The following is a 16,560-nucleotide window of genomic DNA, read 5'->3' as shown; positions in this document are numbered from 1 at the left end:
ATTTGAAAATAAAGTTACTGAAAAGTGTCATAAGAACAATTAAAAGTATATAGATTTAGGGGAGGAACTTAAAGTAGGAAAAGATCAGGGAAGGTAGTTGAACACAACTTCACATTTTGTGGGAGAAGAGACAAAGACAAAGACAAGAGAGTTGGGTTCCACGGTAGAAGAATTGTTTATAATACCTAATAAAATTTGCACCTATAAGCTATAATAGTATGAATCAAGATGGCTTTACTAGTAATTTCTGGTAATCTTTTAAAGTTTTAAAATGTAGAAACATTCCACTATCACAAATACGCACATAAATTAATTTCAAAATATTAAGTAGAGCCCACCAAAGGTAGGCGAGTGGAGGGAGACTTCTGAGGTCTGTCCTCTGTCCTTGGAACAGGACTCTGGGGCTCTGACCACAATCAGATCCTGATCACAATCTAAGCCCCACCCCAGAGAACAGGGACCCCATTCCCCCCAATCCCATGGCAGTGCACTTGTGATCATTCACAGACCAGGAGAGCAGTCAAAGCCTCACATACTGAAGTCCTGGGGGGGGGGGGGGTGCCCCAATACTCAAAAGCTCAGGAAGCACCCCAAAACCAGGTACAGGCTGGGGAAATGAGTAAACAGAGGAAAAAAAGATGAACCAGGCCATTGACAAAACCTTTTTATGATCCCAAGGAGGATCAAAATACTCAGTCTGAAGATGAGGAAGTACAAGCTTCTGTAGACTCCAAGAAAAATGGAAGTTGGGCTCAGTCTATAACAGAGCTCAAAAAAGATTCTGAAAATCAAGGGGGGGCCGCTAGGTGGTGTAGTGGATAAAGCACCAGCCTTGGAGTCAGTAGTACCTGGGTTCAAATCAGGTCTCAGACACTTAATAATTACCTAGCTGTGTGGCCTTGGGCAAGCCACTTAACCCCATTTGCCTTACAAAAACCTAAAAAAAAAAAAAAATCAAGTAAGGGAGACAGTAGAAAAATTGGGAAAAGAAACGAGAAAGATGCAGGAAAAAACATGAAAACAAAGTCAGCTGCTTAGTCAAGGAGATCCAAAAAAATGCTGAAGAAAATAACATGATAAAAACCAGCTTCAGTCAAATGGATAAAACAGTTCAAAAAGTTATTGAGGAGAAGAATGCTTTAAAAAGCAGAATTGGCCAGATGGAAAAGGAGATAAGAAAGCTCTCTGAGGAAAACAAATCCTTCAAATGTAGAATGGAGCTAAAGGAAGCTGATGACTTTATGAGAAATTAAGACACAATACTTCAACACCAGAAGAATGAAAAATTAGAAATGTGAAACATCTCATTGAAAAAAACAACTGATCTGGAACACAGATTCAGGAAACATAATTTAAAAGTTATTGGGCTACCTGAAAGTCATGATCAAGAAAAGAACTTTGATCTCATTTTTGAAGAATTCCTACAGGAAAATTGCCCTGATATCCTAGAAGCAGAGGCCAAAATAGAAATTGAGAGAATCCTCCAATCTCCTCTGGAAAGAGATCCTGCCCCCCCCCACAAAAAAACCAGAAATATTATAGCCAAGTTCCAGAATTCAAGTCAAAGAAAAAATATTACAAGCAGCCAGAAGGACACAATTCAAATATCATGGAGCTGCAGTCAGGATCACATAGGACTTAGCAGTAACTACATTAAGGGCTCCATAGGGCTTGAAATAAAATATTCCAGAAGGTAAAAAACTCTTGGAATGCAACCAAGAATCAACTACCCAGCAAAACTGAACATCCTCTTCCAAGGGAAAAGATGGGACTTTCAATAGAACAGGAGAATTTCAATTCCTTCTGAAATGAACCGGAGCTGAACAGAAAGTCTGATCTTCAAATACAGGACTCAGGTAGAGCATAGAGTGGAAAAGGGTAAAATATGAGGGACTTAATGATGATGAACTGCATGTATTCCTGCATAGAAAAATGATACTGATAATACTCATATAAACCTTCTCATTTAATAGAGCAGGTAGAAGGAGCTTTTATAGATGCAGCACAGGAGAGAGCTGAAATTGATATAATATATTGTAAAAATGGAGTCAATGGCTAAAAGAAAATGTACTGGGACTAAGAGAAAGGAGAGTGGAATAGGCTAAGATACTTCATATAAAATATATTTATTTTTTGCAATGATATGGAAGGGGGGGAATGAAGGAATCTTCAACTCTCATCAGAAATGTCTCAGGGGAAACAGTATACAAACTCAATAGGATATGGACAACTAGAGTAAAAAGGAGAGAAGGGGGGGATGTGAGTGATAGAGGAGAGGGTAGATCATAGGAGAGTCATACATTAACTTTTTTTACTTTTTGCAAGGTGCTGGGATTGGGTGGCCTGTCTGAGACCACAGGGCTGAGTGTTTGCTGGGTCTCAGGGATGGTATATGGGCGTGGGAGCCTCTTGGCCCCATGGCTGGTGCTCTGTTCACTGCCATACTCGGCTTCCTACAACACATTTTAGAAGAGGGACAGAGTGAAAGGGGAGAGAGAAAATATAATATATGGTAGTGAGGAGGAATGGATAGAGGGAATTACAATCAGCAACAACAACTGTGGAAAAATATGGAAGCAACTTCTGTGATGGACTTATGATAAGGAATGTGATCCATCTGAGACAGAGCTGATGGTATCAGAACACAGACTGAAACATTTTTTTTCCTCTTTCTTTTACTTTATTTCTCACAAGGTTCTATATTTTTTGTGGGGGAGGAGGTATAAAGAATTGTGGAGCTTGAACAAAGACCAAAGACTATTATCTTTCATTTAAAAAAAAAGCCAAAAGCATTATCTTATTACGTAATTTTGCTCTCTCTCATACTTTATTTTTCTTCTCTCATCACATCTCACAATCACATCACATGATTTCTCTTTCATCACATTCAACTTAGAATGTGGAAACAACGTTAAAGACTAAGACTGCCTTCTGTGGGGGGGTTGGAAGGAGGGAAGCAAGATTAGGGGGGAAACTGTAATATTCAAAATAAATAAATAAATAAATGACTTGAAAATTTTTTAAGTAAAGAATATAGGCCAAAAATAAAAAAATTGGAAAGCTTCTGAAGACTTGAAGACTCATAGGTAAACCAGTATTATTAAGTGACTTAGGTAAATGAGGCATGGTGCTGGTATCATTCAAGTCTTTCATTCCTGTCCAACTTTCCATGACAACATTTGGGGTTTTCCTAAGAGAGATATCAGAGTGAGGGGCAGCTAGGTAGCACAGTGGATAGAGCACCAGTCCTGGAGTCAGAAGAACCTGAGTTCAGATCTGGCCTCAGACATTTAAATAATTACCTGTGTGATCTTGGCAATCATATCTACCGATGTTTTTAGTATCCCAGTACCTAGTGCACTTAAATTTGATGATTTGAATTCATCATATACCCTTCTTATTTATCTCATCTCTTTAGCCTAATAGCCAATTTTAATTTCACCTTTTCAGTCCAAAGACTATTTCCCTTGGCAAGTAAAAATAGAAACAAGACAAGTACTGCTTTCTTTCTATTTCAATTAGTTCCCATCCTCTAACTTTCCAATAAGAGTTTTATCCATTCTTATCCTCTTGACCCAATACAGTTTTTTTTTGGGTTTTTTTTTTAGATTTTTCAAGGCAATGAGGTTAAAGTGGCCTGCCCAAGGCCACATGGCTAGATAATTACTAAGTGTCTGAGGTCGGATTTGAACCCAGGTACTCCTGACTCCAAGGCCAGTGCTCTATCCACTATGCCACCTAGCCACCCCCAACCCAATACAGTTTTAAAAATACTATTTTGCTTTGATTTCCTTGCCACCTTCGGCTAATTCCATGTTTTTGTACTCATGACACTGAGTGTACAAGATCATATCACACTCTTTGTTTTCAATTATTTGTCCTTGCTTCCTAGATACACTACTCAAAATGCAGTAAAAATAAAGGTGAAGAGGAAGACACATTCAAAGAGACTGAAAGGTAAAGAATAACTCATTTTATTATCACTTTAAGGCTTTGAAATCACTTTCTTCCTAATCACCCTACAGCTTAATCCTTTAGTATCTCAAAGAAAAGTACTAAATATGAGAGATAAATAGAATGACTTGTATCTGGTTAAATCATTTGTTTTTATTTTATTGCATATCTATGGGATTTTATACACAAGGGCATTGACAAGATATCCAAAGTATTTAACAGTTTGCTATTCCAGGAAGGTTCACATGTTCATCTTGCAAAAAATGATTATCATTTCAAAGCATTTTACCTTTTACTATTTTTGCTAAATGTCTTAGATAAAGTAATACGTAAACACTATTATTCGTAAGAGGTCAAAAGAAAGGTCTAACAAAAGTATAAAAAATGCAATATATCACTCACTCGTACATATTCTCAATCTCTCTCTCTCTCTCACACACACATACACACACACACACACACACACACACACACACACACACACACACAAACACATATCTCTTCAAAAACCTTACCTTCTTTTTATCCCGCATTGATCCTTTTCCTCGGACCATTATTTTGCATCCTGTTTCTGCCTCCAGTTGTTTAGCTGTTAGTCCTCTGGGCCCAAGGATCCTTCCAACAAAGTTAAACTGAAATACAAAAATTATTCATTTGACTTTTTGTCTTTATATCTCATTCAGAAAACAAATGAGAGCTTTATATAAAGTAACAATTAAGAACAAACCAAAGTAACTTTTGTTCTAAAATTCTTATATTATTTCCTTTTAGGCAATCAGAAAATTGAACAAGGAAGAAAAATCATTTTTGACCTGGAAAAATCTTCAGGTGAGGGGCGGCTAGGTGACGCGTGGATAGAGCACAGGCCCTGGAGTCAGGGAGTACCCAAGTTCAAATCCAGCTTCAGACACTTAATAATTGCCTAGCTGTGTAGCCTTGGGCAAGCCACTTAACCCCATTGCCTTGCAAAAAAAAAAAATCTAAAAAACCCAAACAAAACAAAACAAAACAAAACCTTCGGGTGACAAGGATTCTACAGTATTTCTGGGGTTTTTTCCCCATTAGAATATCATTTAGTAAGTAATGATGGAATAAATACAATTTATATTTAAAGTGTCAGCATCACAGAAATTGTAGATCCTTTTAATACTGATATATTTTCTAAAGACCATGAGGCAATCAGGCAATAGAAAATAAATATAGGATACATTCCCTTTTTCCTGAAAAAACTGACATTCTAAATGAGGACATGAGATAAAACCCATGAAACAATATATAGAACATGTAAGATGAACTAAGTACTTTACCACATGGCAAAGGATAATACCGAGTATAATAAGTTACTGAGAGGTTTGGGGGTATGTAATAGTCAAAGAATTCTTCACAGAGGATAACTCTTTTTATTTCACCTTTGGTTTTTGCAAGGCAATGGGGTTAACTGACTTGCCCAACATCACACTGATTAAGTGTCTGAGGTCAAATCTGAACTTAAGTCCTTCTGATTCCAGGGCAGGTACTCTATCAACTGTGCCACCTAGCTGCCCCTCATAGAAGATTACTCTTAAGGACTCACAGAATCATGAGAGTGATGTTGAAAATAACCAGGAGAAGAAAAAGCAACATAAAATAATACAGGCAAGGAAATGAGGAAAAGTAGCAAATGCAAAGACATAAAAGGACCAAGTATGGGGGTTATAAAAAAGTTGTTTCAAAACTACAGCAAATTGTTACAGCATAAATTTCTCCAAAAGAAATAAAGTTCATATCGATTGCTATAAGAGATGAAGAGTTTAAAAAAGAGAAAGGAAAAGAAGGGGAGGGGGGTTGGCTACTCTCCCCTTCTAAGATAATTTCTGTGATAAAGCTGTCTAATTTTTCCCTCAAATCTCAGGGGCTTTAAAAGCCTCTGAAAGCTAACTTTTTTTATTCAAGTGAATTGGCTCTCTCAAAAGTTAACAATGATCTCTTAAATGATCTCTTAATTGCTAAATATAACTGTTTTTCTTCTTTCCCTGAGACACTTCTATACACCTATAATCCTGTCTAGTAAATTCTCCTTAAAAGCTCTTGAGGTTTTCTGGTCACTACTTTCTCTTGAATCATCACCTACACATTTTACTGCAATAACCTTCTGGGTGAACATCCCACCTCACCTTTCTTTTTACTTCAATCCATCCTCCACTCATCTGCCAACATTATCTTTCCTAAAGTCCTTTCCTAATGTAACATCACTAAACTCCCATTAGTTTGTCAGTCTCCTCCAGGATCAAATAAATAAAATCTTCTGTTTGGCATGTAAAAATCGTCACAACATAGACCCTTTCTAGTTTTCTAGTTCTTTTGGTTTACTAGACCAACCCCACCCCAATCTCATTTTAAAATACAGTTCCACTGACTGATTTACTATTTTGTGCATATTCTACTAACTCCTTTTCCTTAGTTCTCCCTCATACCTACAACATTCTCCCTCCTCAATTCCTAGTTGCCTAAATCCCTCCTTCTTACAAGATGTTTCCCAGTCTCCCATCCCCCTGAATTTATATTTCATTTACATTGTAAATGAGCAATACAAAGAAATAGAAGAAAAGGGAAAAACAAGAGTTTTCCAAGAAAATTAAGAGGTATCCTCATAATGTTTGTTTCTTGCAAAAATGGACAAAAAAGGAAACAAAAAATGGTAGGGACCTAGCAGAGGAGATAAAGAAAGGGAGACAAGAATACAAAAACAAACCATACAATAAAGATTTTAATAACACCAATAACCTCCATGCTGTGCTTTAAATGATTTAGAAGCAGGCATGCTGAAAAATGAAGTCAAGAGGGTCCTAGGCTAACAAGGCTAGTGGAGGTGATAGAATACTAACTGCATTCTAACTATTTAAAATCTTAAAAGATACTATTTAGTACTGAATTCAGTAAATTAACAAATTTGGAAAACTCAAGAGTGGCTACTGGGTTGAAAAATATCAATTTATGTCAGAACACCACTGAACAACAATCTGGATCTTGTCTTTATGTAGTTATTTGCATGAGGTGAGACAAGAAGTTCATGGTTTTTGCTTTCCTTTAGAAACCTCAATAACTTTACATAAAGCCTGGCATACGGGCTTATAGTATGCACTTAATAAATGCTTATTCATACTTATTCCTATGAATTCAATTTTAAATTTCCAGGTAGATTTCCAATCCTCCCTCCAAAAAAAAAATGTTTATATGGATGATTACCTGTAGTTACAATATTTCAAACCAAAAGCTGTCACTTAAAATAACAGCTAAAACCACAATCATTCATGGTTCATTCATTTCATTAAAAAAATGAAGTGAGTTATACAAAGGATCTATTTATTCATTTAGTCATTATATCCACTTATCATACACCAAGACAAAAAAGTTTTCCACTTAATTTAATAGGTGCCTTAAGCAATATAGCTTTAAGGCTTTCCAAAGAAAGAAGAAAAAGGAACCTTCTGAAGACATTCAGAAGCTAAGTTTGATCAAGGAGCACATTATGCATAAAATGGAAAAAAAGGACAAAGCGTAAAAGGCCATGAAAGACAGGTTAAGAGATTTGATATTTATTTCCAAGGCAATTGGGAACAAGTTGAGGCTTCAAGCCAAAGAATAAAATCACCAGTATGATGCTTTAGTAACATTAAAAAGGGATCAGTAAATTTCTAAAAAATAAATTGATATTTTACAATTCAATCTAATTGGTTTCCTTTGTGATCTTACATATTTTATTTTATTCATTTAAAAATACTGTATTGAGACTGGGCTCTCAAACTTCACAAAGAGTGCTACAGGAATTCACGACACACAAAAGGTCATGCAACCCTGGTGTAGAGGAAAACTACAAATTACTCTTATAGAAAACGGAAATAAAAAAATGAATGTCAAAGTCATATCATTTTTAATTATCCACCTCATTGCTCTTCTTCATTAACATAGCTCATTGTTTAAAACTTCCTATATGAGACACCAAGTATTTAAAAGAAACAGAAGATTCCTTACCAAATAAATTTCATTTTCTCCACAGGCTACTCCTAGCCCATTATCATCTAAAAATTTTAATATTCACAATCCTTCAAGGATTTTAAAATGTTTTGAAATACTTTCCCTTGGGGCAGCTAGGTGGCATAGTGGATAAAGCACCGGCCCTGGAGTCGGGAGGGACCTGAGTTCAAATATGACCTCAGACACTTAATAATTGCCTAGCTGTGTGGCCTTGGGCAAGCTACTTAACCCCATCACCTTGCCAAAAAAAAAACCCTAAAAAAAAATAAATGAAATACTTTCCCTTGATCTTATACCTTATGATACTATATGCTATAGTATGTGTATGCATGTATGTGTAAATATATATATATATATATATATATATATATATATATATATACACATAAAATATAACTATACTAATACTACAGTTCAGTCACAATGTCATAATCATCTTATGCAAAAAGCCCTCTTACATCCTGGTTAACCTCTTCTGGATGTTCTATAGCTTGTCAATTTATTTTCTATGGTGTGTTCAGATAATTCACTCTAAACTGACAGAATTAAATTGGTTATTAATGAACAAAAAGAACAAAAGATCATAGAAACAGAGCAAGAAGAAAGTCTAGAGGTAATTAAGTTCTATGTCTTCAGTTTAAAGGAAACTAAGTCACAAGTAAGTTTAGCAACCTTTCTAGTGACATTACATTTGAATCTATATTTTCCTGAATTCCAAGTTAAATGCTCAATCCACTACACTAATGTTGCCTCAAGGAATTACAGGAGTACAATATTTAACTTGCATCCCTAATTAGATCATAGATCTCGATGGAAGGAGCTGGGGTCACATTAAGTGCTCAATAGCTAAAGATGACTGTGACTCTTCTACATACATAACCTTATTTTTAGTACAATAGAACTGTAAAAAGATGTATTTTTAAAAAGATGCACTCCATTATTAGCCTCTTAGAGAAACTAGGTTCCCTCTTTGCTGAATTTCTCTCTATGATCCACAGGAATCTCATGAGAAAATGTTAAATGCATGGCAGATTATCACACAAAACTCTACAACTAATTATCAGTCTGATAGAATGAAAAGATAATTAGTTCTAGTCATAGGATCTGAGGTCTAATGTAAGATAACTGACTTTAGTCATAGGATCTAAGTCCAAAGCTACACATATGTGACTTCCCTATGCCCGAGTTCCCTTTTCTACAAATGGATAGAGGTTAGACTAGATAGTCTCTACAGTCCCTTTCCAAGTCTACATTCAAGTCTCTGATTCTTCTTTAAAATGAAATGAGGTGGGGCAGCTAAGTGGCACAGTGAATAGAGCACCAGCCCTGGAGTCAGGAATACCTGAGTTCAAATCCAGCCTCAGACACTTAATAATTACCTAGCTGTGTGGCCTTGGGCAAGCCACTTAACCCCATTGCCTTGCGGTAAAAAAAAAAAAAAAAAAAAACCCTAAAATGAAATGAGGTTAGTTTGTCATTCTGATTTTCTAAGTAGAAATAGTAGAATCAAAGTTACTAGATTGTAGGTCCTGGATTTAAGAATTTAACTCCTGTTTTTAAAAAAGATGCCTTGATTCCCATTAACAGCCTGAGAAGTTACATAGTAAAGTGCAGAACTGGTTTTAAGTGTCTGCAAGACAGAGTTCACTGCCCTTCATCAGACACATAGAGATCTGTGTAACTCTGGGGAAGACACTTAACCACTATTTGCTCCCTGAAACAATTCTAAAAGTGCAAGTCACAGAAAAGTTACTCAACTATCAGTAGAGGAAAAATTTTCTACAAAAGTAAAATCATAAAAAAAAATTCTTGCTATCTTAAAAGAAATGATTAGAACTACTCAATGAAATTATTATGGTGCTACCTCAAGGCAGCTAGATGACACAGTAGACAGAGTACAGGGCCTGAGTCAGACTCATTTTTATCTGGCTTCAGACACTTACTAGCTATGTGACCCTGGGCAAGTCACTTAATCCTGAGGCCCTAAGTTTCCTCATTTGTAAAATGAGATGGAGAAGGAAATGGGGTCATGAAGAGTCAGAAAGTGCTCAACAACAAAAAAATTCTTGAAACACCACAATCTCCATTATAGTGACAGCAATGGAAAGACAAATGATAGTCTCTACAGCTTAGGCAGAGACTGAACAAGTCATGGAATAAGTAATAAAGATCATACTCAAAAGTGCTGTGTTTAAAGGATCTAAAAGAAACCCTCCCAAAAAAAATTTCTTTAGTTTCTCTAAGTTGGCTCAATAAAAGATTAAGGACAAAAATTTCATACAGTGAGAAAAGTAATAAACTAACATCAGAGATTTTTGTTGTTTCAGCAATACTGTCACAGCATTTCCAAAGGGGGGCTATAAAACGATAGGTAATTTTAAGAGCCTTAATTCAAACTCAGATCTTCTGGCTTTTCATCTTGTTCTTTATATAATATTAGAGGGTTCTTTATCTTTGTGTCATTAAAACTTTCAGCAATTTGGTAAATTTCAAACTAATGTTCCTAACTGAATGATAAGAAAAATACATGGGATAACAAAGGAAACCAAGTTGTTGGAATACAGTTACCAATTCAGGTTTAAGAGTTCATGTTTTAGGGTCTTCATAAAGAACTCTTGAATTCTTGAGGAATTCGAGCCTAAAGTACTGAACTCTTTTAAAGAGCAAGGACTAAGTTCTAATTTATCCTTATCACTCTAAAGAATGTTGACCTTATAGAGTTCTAAGATCATTCTTCTTGATAAAGAAAGATAAAAAATTATTTTCCTTAATATGTTTTTTAAAGCTGCATCTAACTTGGGTGCATTATTTAATCTGCCATTATTCTTATGTAAGTTTCCTTCTCTACAAAACTTAAGGAAGAGAAATCTTGGTTCAATTGTAAACATTCATTACTGAACCCAATATGTGAAATAAGAGAAAATGAGGTTATAAAATACATAAAAGATCTATTTCAGAAGAACTTTACAAAGTAACAAGTTTCAAAATTATAATAACAGAGTTAATAATTGTAAAGCAACAGTAACCAAATTATAAGAACGTACTAACAGAATGACCATTATTAGCCAAAAAGGAAAACAAGATATGCTCCAAAACTAGGAAGGAATGAAACATTAACTTAAATTCCCCTGTGCAAAGGTTCTATTTCACAGGATCTTGATCCACTATTATGTCTGTTTCTTCACACAATGCCTTCACTTCTTAAATTGACTGCAGTACATAGAATAAATCAGAACTTCTTGACATTCCACCCAGAATTTCTATAGATGAATGCTATCCAAAGGAAATGAGGGTGAATTATGAATAATCCTTGATAATAGAGATATTCTCACCACTCCAAGGAAAATTTCTGAAAGACTAATGAAATAAATATATTTACATTAAGACAGTTGATGGGTAAAAGTATAAGAAATGCTATCTTCCAAATTTCATAGATGTATAAGTGGCAACTCTTTCCTGAGATCAGATTTAATTGTATTAATTGCTATTCTTATTATTACATTCTTATTTCATTCATTATTATATTCTTATTATAGCATTTATATATTATAGTTATATAATATTATTATAATTATAAATTATAATATATAATTAAGACCCAGATCTGGATCTTGCAAAAAAAACTAAAAGCTAAAACAAAAAACATTCATAGGGGATGAAATTTTTTTGCAAATTCTACATTTATGAAGTAGCACAACTGAAAATAAAACCTAGGTCTTTTAACTTTGAAAGTAATGCTCTGCGCTCCTTGGTTTAATCTGGTTCTGATTAAACTGAAAATCACACCAGATTATCATCTGCACTTTCAGACAAGAGTACAACCTCAGGGTTTTGTCCTTGGCTGCCTTCTCAAATGATACATTCTCATTGACTAATACCCTTCAGGTGATTTCATCCTATCAATCAGATTTATTATCTTCATATAAAAGAAGTGTCATTCTAGGTAATTTGGCTTAATCTTTCCCTTGAACTCTTATCCCTTAGCATCTACTGGTTAAATATGTCTACAAGGTTGTCCTTTAGCCATTTCAAAATTAAAATACCCTAAATAGAACTTAATATGTTCTTCCCCATTAGAATTAGGAAGGAAGAGACAAAACTCTCACTCTTTGCAGATGACATGATGGTCTACCTAGAGAATCCCAAGAAATCATCCAAAAAACTACTGTAACAATCAACAATTTCAGCAAAGTAGCAGGTTATAAAATAAACCCTCATAAATCCTCAACTTTTCTATATATGTCTAGCAAGATACAGCAGAAAGAGCTAGAAAGAGAAATCCCATTCAAAGTAACCTCAGACAATAAAAACTACCCGGGAGTCTATTTGCCAAGACAGACTCAGAAACTTTTTGAAAACAATTATAAAACACTTCTCACACAAATTAAATCATATTTAAATAACTGGGCAAATATCAACTGCTCATGGATAGGTAGAGCTAATATAATAAAAATGACAATTCTACCAAAACTAAACTAAAAAATAGTACAATATAATTTTATTTACTGTTTCTATTGTCTCATCTCTTCTATCAATTCTCCACAGAACTATAAAAAAATGACTTCCTAAAGAACAGTACAATTCCTGTGAATGTGACTGTGCAATGGCTCACTACTGCTCCCAGAGAAAGATAAATTCCTAGTATTCGAAGGACTTCATAAGTCAAGTTTCAGTTAATCGTTAATAGATTTATATTTAGACATTATTTCTCTTCACAGTTTACATAGTGTCAAATGGGTCTATTTAACAATTTCTCAAGTTTGTCATTATATTGCCTCCAAATTTACAGCATACTTAGAATGCATTCCTCTTCATCCTTGACTTTTACAATCCTAATTTCCATCAAAGTTCAACTCATTAATCACCATCCACAGTCTACCTTTCCTGATCTTCTAGGGTGTTAAGTGTTCAATGAAGCCTCTAATTAAATTATCTTGCTCTCATCAGGGTGTGGTAGTACCTATATCCAAAGTAGATTATTAGTTTTTTTAACTTAAGCTCAATATTTTTGTTTGATATTTTTATATCAAGAATCCTGTAGAGAGAAAGCCTTTAAAAACACTGATGAATTGAAAACACCCCACCATAAGAGATTGTCAAAAAGAATGAAAAGGAAAGAAACTTAAGTAAGTTAATTTTTCACCTGTGAAATGGTGATAACTCTTGCCCTAAATATGGCCAAAGGTTATTTTGAAATGATATAAAACAGGCAAAGGACATGGCAAAGTATGAAGCACTACAAAAATACTTTTACTGAGTGCTGTGAATTAATTTGTCTTAAAAGTCAAATTTTCCAACTATTTTTCTTTTTTTATTTAAGCAATCCTAAGACTACTTACAACAGCACTCTATTAAGGAATATATTCACTTAATTTGGAGAATCTTCATACAATTTCTGTTTTCCCTGGAACACTGCAACACATTGTCCTATAAGATATGTCTAACTTCATAGTTTTCTATTTATATTCACCATAAGCAATATAGAGGGAGATTATTTCCCTTGACTTTGGACAAAATATAAAACCAATACAAAATAATGAGTATGATAATATGCAAATTTAGTGGTTTGTAAATCTAAGTTTGTAACCTAGAAGATGAGTTCAAGTTCAGTATTACATACACACTATATGTGACCCTAGGTAAGTAAGAAATCCTCCCAGTGCTTTCAGAAAGATCTCTAAGGTTTTTAAGATGCAAAGCCAGAAACAGCAAATAGAACAGGTATAAAGCATTTGCTTTCTCATAAGTAGTTCACTGTAACAAGAAAATCTCAGATTTTGCTATCTCTATAGATCTTTATATCTCTTGCCTTGCCCCTTGCCCAATTTCTCTAACATTTGTAGGTATGTATCATTTATATTAAAAAACAACTTGAAGCACAGCTAGGTGGACAAAGCACCGGCCCTGGAGTCAGGAGGCCCTGGGTTCAAATCTGACCTGAGACACATAATAATTGCCTAGCTATGTGACCTTGACCAAGTCACTTAACCCTAATACCTTAAATAAAAAAATTTAAAAAAAAACTTGGTATGGTAAACACTATAACCTCTCTTTTACCCACAAAGCAAATTAAAACTGACAAGTAATTTATCTATGGCTACACAACACATGAAATGTTTTGAGGTAAATTTCAAACTCTGATTCCAAATGCAAAGCTCTTTCTTCTACTCCAGGCTGCCTCTTCCAGTCATTATTCTAAGAAATCCCAAATCACTCTCTTCAACAAGTGGAATTTAAAGATCCAATTAATTGTAATTTTTCTGATTTCTTCTGAATTAATGTCAAATGAGGTAGAATTGATTCATTTAGCAGTGTACTGGTATGGCAATGAAGACTGTACATTTAAGATCAACAACACTTAGTTCTGCAGATGGTTTAAAACTGTGATCCTGAGCACACTCGATTATTTTTTATACCACTAGAACTGAAAAGAAGTCATCCAATGATAAAATGGCATTTTAAATTTTTATTTTTTTCATGGAATGTCATGATCAAAGCATTTACCTAATGATAAAACAAAGCTAGGTTTGTTCCTAGGATTTTACACAAGACAGAAAGTTACCAATAGGGGAAGAAATCACTTCAGAATAATCTTTTGTGGGGTGGTTGGTGTAGTGGATAGAGCACTGGCCCTGGAGTCAGGAGTACCTGATTTCATATCCAGCCTGAGACATTTAATTACCTAGCTCTGTGGCCTTGGGCAAGTCACTTAACCCCACTGCCTAGCAAAAACCTAAAAAGGAATAATCTTTTGTTTGTGTAGTAAGATCGTCCACAGAGTAAAGGTTAAAAAACAAACCTTGAGGGCAAAAATTACCTCTTAAATCTTTCTTTGTATTTCTAGCATTTAGCACAGTGCCATACAGTTTATGCAACATATAACACAGGCTTAATAACTATGACCTCAAAATTGAATAAAGAAAAAAAATTAAAGGGAAAACCAGTCATGAAACCCTAATTAGTCAAAACATTCTGACAACTTCAAAGGTAACCAGAAAAACAAGTATTATGTGAAAAGTGTTAGATCAATGACAATATCTAAGGTGACATATTTTCCCAACAGCAATGATAAAAATATTGTAATTTAATGCCAGTGTACAAGGCACTACAATAGCATTAAAAATGATGAAGTCAGGAAGAGTAAATAACTTGACCAAATAGATAAGAAAATAGTATCATAAGAAGAGTACTTTTAAGAGCATTGGAATCAACTTCAAAGTATAACAAAGAGAAAAAGATTCTGATAGAATAGATCATTAGGTGGTACCATTATTTTTAAAAATGTATTCAACTGAAATATCTTTTTTATCTTATTCTTTTAAAAGGGAGATCAAACATTTCTTTTTTTTCATTAAAGATTTTATCTATTGAGTTTAACAACCCCCCCTACAGAAAGCAATTTGTCAGTCTTTACATTGTTTCCACATTGTACAATGATCCAAATTGAATGTGATGAGAGAGAAATCATATCCTTAAGGAAGAAACAAAACATATAAGAGATAAAAAGATCAGACAATAAGATATCAGGTTTTTTCCCCCCCTAAACTAAAGGGAATAGTCCTTGAACTTTGTTCAAACTCCATGGTTCTTCATCTGAATACAGATGGTATTCTCCATTGCAGACAACCCAAAATTGTCCCTGATTGTTGCACTGATGGAATGATCAAGTCCATCAAGGTTGATCATCACTCCCATCTTGCTGTTAGGGAGTACAGTGTTTTTCTGGTTCTGCTTATCTCGCTCAGCATCAGTTCATGCAAATCCCTCCAGGCTTCCCTGAATTCCCATCCCTCCTGGTTTCAAATAGAAGAATAATGAGATCAAACATTTCTTGGTGAAAATATTAGAAGAAAACAAAAGCTTTCTTTCAAAGATCCTTCTGTATAAAATCTTCAAAAAAACAATTTAGAGATCTGGGCAATAAAATTTTAGTTGACAGCAAAAAAAGGGCAATAATAATGACATTTACACTAATAGCTTTTTAAAAATCTGCAAAATTTGGATATAAAATAAACCCTCATAAATCCTCAACTTTTCTATATGACTACCAAGATACAGCAGGAAGAACTAGAAAGTGGGAGGGAGGGAGGGAGGAAAGAAGGAAGATCCCATTCAAAGTAACCTCAGACAATATAAAATATCTGGGAGTCTATTTACCAAAGCAGATTCAGAAACTTTTTGAAAACAATTACAAAACAGTTCTAACACAAATAAAATTATATTTAGATAATTGGGCAAACATTAACTGCTCATGGATAGGTCGAGCTAATATAATAAAAATGACAATTCTACCAAAACTAAACTACCTGTTTAGTGCCCTACCAATCAAAATTCCAAAAAAAAAACTTTAATGAGTTAGAAAAGGTAGTAAGTAAAATCATATGGAGAAATAAAAAAAAAATGAATTTCCAGGGATTCAATGGAAAAAAAGTGCAAAAGAAGGTGGCTTAGCCCTAACAGAACTAAAATTATATTATAAAGCATCAGTTATCAACACTGTCCGGTATAGGCTAAGAAATAGAATGGTGGATCAATGGAATCTATAGACTAGGTTCAATAGCAGGAAAGGAGTATAGTAATCTGCAGTTTGAT

At 34.4% G+C, this 16,560-nt stretch overlaps 1 protein-coding gene across 6 annotated transcripts in view; it reads right to left on the bottom strand.

The window, feature by feature from the left end:
- The window catches only part of QKI (QKI, KH domain containing RNA binding), a 180,468-nt gene that overhangs the window by 80,924 nt on the left and 82,984 nt on the right, over window positions 1–16,560 (bottom strand). For all 6 annotated transcript variants that reach the window (XM_074188000.1, XM_074188001.1, XM_074188002.1 and 3 more), the window contains exon 3: window positions 4,470–4,586. In XM_074188000.1, the coding sequence (XP_074044101.1) occupies window positions 4,470–4,586 (117 nt within the window). The remainder of the gene's footprint in view (window positions 1–4,469; window positions 4,587–16,560) is intronic.

Source organism: Macrotis lagotis, chromosome 5 (genome assembly GCF_037893015.1).
Source record: "Macrotis lagotis isolate mMagLag1 chromosome 5, bilby.v1.9.chrom.fasta, whole genome shotgun sequence".
Lineage (NCBI taxonomy): Eukaryota > Metazoa > Chordata > Mammalia > Peramelemorphia > Peramelidae > Macrotis > Macrotis lagotis.
The sequence above is the reverse complement of the archived record's forward strand: the minus strand, read 5'-3'. Positions and strand labels throughout refer to the sequence as shown.